The following is a 4,478-nucleotide window of genomic DNA, read 5'->3' as shown; positions in this document are numbered from 1 at the left end:
AGTTTAAGTGGTATAAAAGTCATGCTTAACTCTTAACCTGTTTCATTGTAATAAGAGCATGACATGGTTTTCATTATTTTGATATATCATTCTATCATTAACCATATAGTTTCACTAGTACTAGTGCTCTACTAGTTATGCTATCTAGTGGTCCAAAATTACGGGTCATTTCTTAAATTAACTTGTTTTAGAACTAATCGTGTCATAAAGTTCCACCCTAAAAGAGATTTATGTGACAAGCCAAACAGTGAATGAAAAACAACCTAATCTATCTCAACTTGAAATGCGTGTTCTCATGGCTTCCTCGGTTAATGTTTGTGTGAGTTGTAGGTGACAAAATGGACAAGAGTTGGATGACGATAAATAATCGGTTGACAAGTAAAGAGTATCAACAAGGCGTGAAGTCATTCCTTGATTTTGCTACGGCAAATTTAGGCGTAGAGGATGAAATTAGGTGTCCGTGTGTCGATTTCATTAATGGCACAAAATATAGCAGACAAGTTGTGTGGATGCACTTGATCCGAAGAGGCATGGCATCTTCGTATCTAACTTGGGTGCATCACGGGGAACATGTTCCCGTGTCTCGTCCTAGTGTATCAAATGACCAATATGGAGGTAGTGGCGAATGTATGACAGATATCGATGATCCGCCCATGGATGAATTGCCTATTATGTTGGAAGAAATTTATGTGAGTGGTCTTATGGATGATCATACCGACGAGGAACCTAATGGTTTGGAGAGGGAGGATTTGCATAAGTTCACTAGGTTATTCGAAGATGCACAACGCAAAGTTCACCCGACATGTGAAAAGTTTTCTGTGTTATCATTCGTCATTAAGATGCTTCATGTGAAGGTGTACAACAAATGGAGCAACAAGTCATTCGATATGGTTATGCAGGTATTCAAGGACATTCTACCAGAATGTGATCCAACAGTTCCATGGACACTCTATGATGTTAAGAAGTTCTTACGTGACTTGGGGTTGGGATATGAAACAATTCATTCGTGCAAGAATGATTGTGCACTATTTTGGAAGGAGAGTGCTAATTTGGAGAAATGCTCTACATGTGACGCGTGTAGATACAAGTTGAACGATGATGGTGGTAAAAAGATTCCACACAAGGTATTGCGGTACTTTCCTTTGACACCGAGGTTGAAAAGACTGTATATGTCCAAAAAAACAGCCGCAGATATGAGATGGCACAATGACAAGCGTGTGGATGATGACATATTAAGGCACCCGGCCGATGGTGAAGCATGGAAGGATTTTGATAAGCAACATCCGACGTTTTCTGATGACTGTCGAAATGTAAGGCTAGGGCTGGCAACAGATGGTTTCAATCCATTTGGGAATATGAGCACATCATATAGCATGTGGCCCGTAATCTTAATGCCTTACAATCTCCCACCGTGGAAGTGCATGAAAGAGCCATATTGCATGATGTCATTGCTTATTCCCGGACGATCGGCTCCTGGAAGAGACATTGATGTTTACTTGCAACCACTAATAGAAGAATTGAAGAATTTGTGGGAGCATGGTGTGCAAACATATGATGCATCGAACGGGCAAATTTTTAGAATGCATGCGGCGGTAATGTGGACCATAAATGACTTTCCTGCGTACGGTAACATGTCAGGGTGGAGTACAAAGGGTTACTTGGCTTGCCCTAATTGTAACAATAATGCATCGTCTCGGGGATTACGAAGTAAAATAGGGTATATGGGTGCTCGTCGCCACTTGCCTGAGAACCACACTTGGCGAACAAGTAAGCTCTTCAATGGTCAAACGGAGCATAGGTCCAAACCTTTGGAGTTATCGGGGGACCAAATACTAGAGCAAATTGATTCTGGGACTTACAAGCCGTATGGGAAGCACCCACAAAATCGAAAACGACAAAGGAATGAACATCAAAATTTGAATTGGAGCAAGAGAAGCATTATGTTTGACTTGCCCTATTGGAAGACGTTGAAGCTTCGACACAACCTTGATGTCATGCATATTGAGAAGAACATATGTGACAATGTCGTTGGGACACTTTTGAGCGTAGATGGAAAGAACAAGGACACAGACAAAGCACGCTTAGATTTGGAGGACATGAAAATACGTAAAGAGTTACATTTGAAGAGGCGTTCTAATGGGTCCTTTGAGAAGCCTCCCGCATTGTTCACATTGTCGGTTAAAGAGAGGGAAGGCTTTTGTGATTTCTTGAAATCAATAAAGTACCCTGATGGCTATGCAGCAAATATCTCCAATTGCGTAAACGCTCAAGCTGAAAAATTATCTGGCCTCAAAAGTCATGACAGTCATGTCCTTATACAACGACTTCTTCCAATTGGGATGCGTGGCTACCTGAATAAGGAAATTGGAACGACACTTTTTGAGTTGGGAAATTTCTTCAAACAATTGTGTTCAAAGACATTGAGGCGTTCAGATTTGCATAAATTGGATGAACAAATCGTACTCATACTTTGTAAGCTTGAGATGCTTTTCCCGCCAGCTTTCTTCGATGTCATGGTCCACTTGGCAATTCACTTGCCTCGAGAGGCTATGCTTGGAGGCCCAGTGCAATATCGATGGATGTACCCAATTGAGAGGTATTAACTCAGCCCTCATATTACTGTCAAATTTAAGTTAATGCTTTACTGCTGATATAAATATTGCAGTATAACATTGTTATGATGCTTGCAAAATTAGGTTGCTTGGCCGTCTAAAAGGGTTTGTGGCCAACAAAGCTCATCCTGAAGGTTCTATTGCCGAGGCTTACATTTCCAAAGAATGTACAACATTTTGTTCAATGTACTTGGATGGAGTTGAAACATTGTTTAACCGCCCAGAAAGGAATTATGACATGGGTGACCGTGGCCTAGGGTTGGCGGTATTCACTCAAACTGTACGTCCCTTTGGTCTAATGACAAGGGCGTCCGATGTGTCCGTAGCTGAACGCGAGTTGGCTCATTGGTTTGTCCTACACAACAGCACAGAAGTGGATAAACACGTAGAGTATGAATCCTTCATACGTATTTATAATGTTTTTGTTGTAAATTGATTTGTCTTTATCTTAGTAAATAGTTTTTGAATCGCATTTCTTGTAACTAGGGAGCACAAGAACTTGTTACACCAAAGAGCCAGTGCGTTCGACATCGAAAACAGACATCGAAAAGAATTTCCTAAATGGTTCAAAGATCATGTAAGCTAGTATTCTCATATCCTACCATAGATCGTACATTACGTAAATGTTACGCATGCTAGTAACATGACACATGTTCTTCATGTAGATGAATGAATTGTGGAGCCAACATTCCCCCGAAGCAACTGATGATATGTGGTCATTAGCCAATGGTCCTAGTGGCTTAGTGAACACATATTCAGGATGTATTTGTAATGGTGTCCGTTATCATACTATCGACCGTGACAACCGTCGGAAAAGTCAGAATAGTGGATTAGTCGTGGAAGGGGAGCATGAAGGGCAATTGATACACTTCTATGGACACTTGTGCAGAGTGTGGGAACTGAACTATTTGTTCACACGTCGGATTGTATTGTTCCAATGTGAATGGTTTAACAGCGGTAGTAGTAGAACTATGCGTGTAGAGCCACATTTCACAACAGTTGATGTAACAAGTCGTTGGTACAAAGATGACTCATTTGTATTACCAAGTCAAGTTGAACAAGTATTCTATGTTAATGACACCAAATTAGGTACCTGTTGGAGAGTCGTTGAAAAGTTTCAACATCGAGGAATTTGGGATGTGCCGGAGATGGATGTCGTACAACCTGATGATGCGTTCCAACAAGAAGAAACCACCGAGGTCGTACCTACTATGGCTATTGATGATGATGTGGCTTTGCGTCGAGATGATATTGATTCTGAAATTATTCCCTTGGAAGTTTTGCAATCTGTCAGAGGGGTAGAAGCCAAGGGTGTTACAGATGATGCCTTCATCTGTGATGATGAAGATGGATTAATGAGGGAGGGTGACGACACAGACGAAGAATATGACTTACAAAGTGATTTTGATACAGATGTTGATGTAGAATCTTGAATTTGGTCGTGCTTTAGTTCATGCCATAATTTGAGCAATGTGAATGTTCAATTGGTGCACAAATGCAAAGGAAACTCAAAATAATGAAGGGGGATCTGTCTTCGTCAATGTCAATAAACTCAGAAATCAATGTGTGTTTAAGGCAGCTAATCGAAACTGAAATGGGTGGAGTTTTGCTGTGGGTGTACCCACTCAGTGCAGAAGTGCAGTCCCTGGACTCATGTTTTTGTTCTCTGCCATTCTATGTTTTTTTCCTCTGGTTTATCTCTGCCATGCCTTTGCTGATCTGCCCTGGAAGGGTTGCTGTCCAGAATGTAATGGGAGGCATTTTTGGTGTATCTTTGGTAGTGAAGTTTATGGTGTAGCTTTGGTATCTAACTGCTGCTTACTGTGTGAAGTAGAATGTTTTCTGAGGGGGCCTGGAGTACATTCT

General features: G+C 41.1%; 1 protein-coding gene across 1 annotated transcript; it reads left to right on the top strand.

The window, feature by feature from the left end:
* Positions 1–338: 338 nt before the first annotated feature.
* On the top strand, positions 339–4,045 carry LOC145803614 (uncharacterized). The gene is made up of 5 exons (XM_082896931.1): positions 339–1,132; positions 1,580–2,596; positions 2,697–2,960; positions 3,099–3,189; positions 3,278–4,045. Exons 1-5 carry the CDS (start codon positions 339–341, stop codon positions 4,043–4,045), a joined length of 2,934 nt encoding a protein of 977 aa, XP_082753057.1.
* Positions 4,046–4,478: the final 433 nt, after the last annotated feature.

This window comes from Camellia sinensis, chromosome 12 (assembly GCF_055761805.1).
Source record: "Camellia sinensis isolate YWXY chromosome 12, ASM5576180v1, whole genome shotgun sequence".
NCBI classification, from domain to species: Eukaryota; Viridiplantae; Streptophyta; class Magnoliopsida; order Ericales; family Theaceae; genus Camellia; species Camellia sinensis.
Note: the sequence above shows the minus strand (reverse complement) of the source record. Positions and strands in the feature narration are given on the sequence as shown.

What these genes read in the sequence shown, in the direction of transcription:
- LOC145803614 (XM_082896931.1), top strand. Translation starts at nt 339, where the DNA reads ATGGACAAGAGTTGGATGACGATAAATAATCGGTTGACAAGTAAAGAG. An exon ending in ATTCCACACAAGGTATTGCG is followed by an intron (nt 1,133 to 1,579) that starts GTACTTTCCTTT and finishes GCAAATTTTTAG; the next exon opens with AATGCATGCGGCGGTAATGT. An exon ending in GAACGCGAGTTGGCTCATTG is followed by an intron (nt 2,961 to 3,098) that starts GTTTGTCCTACA and finishes TCTTGTAACTAG; the next exon opens with GGAGCACAAGAACTTGTTAC.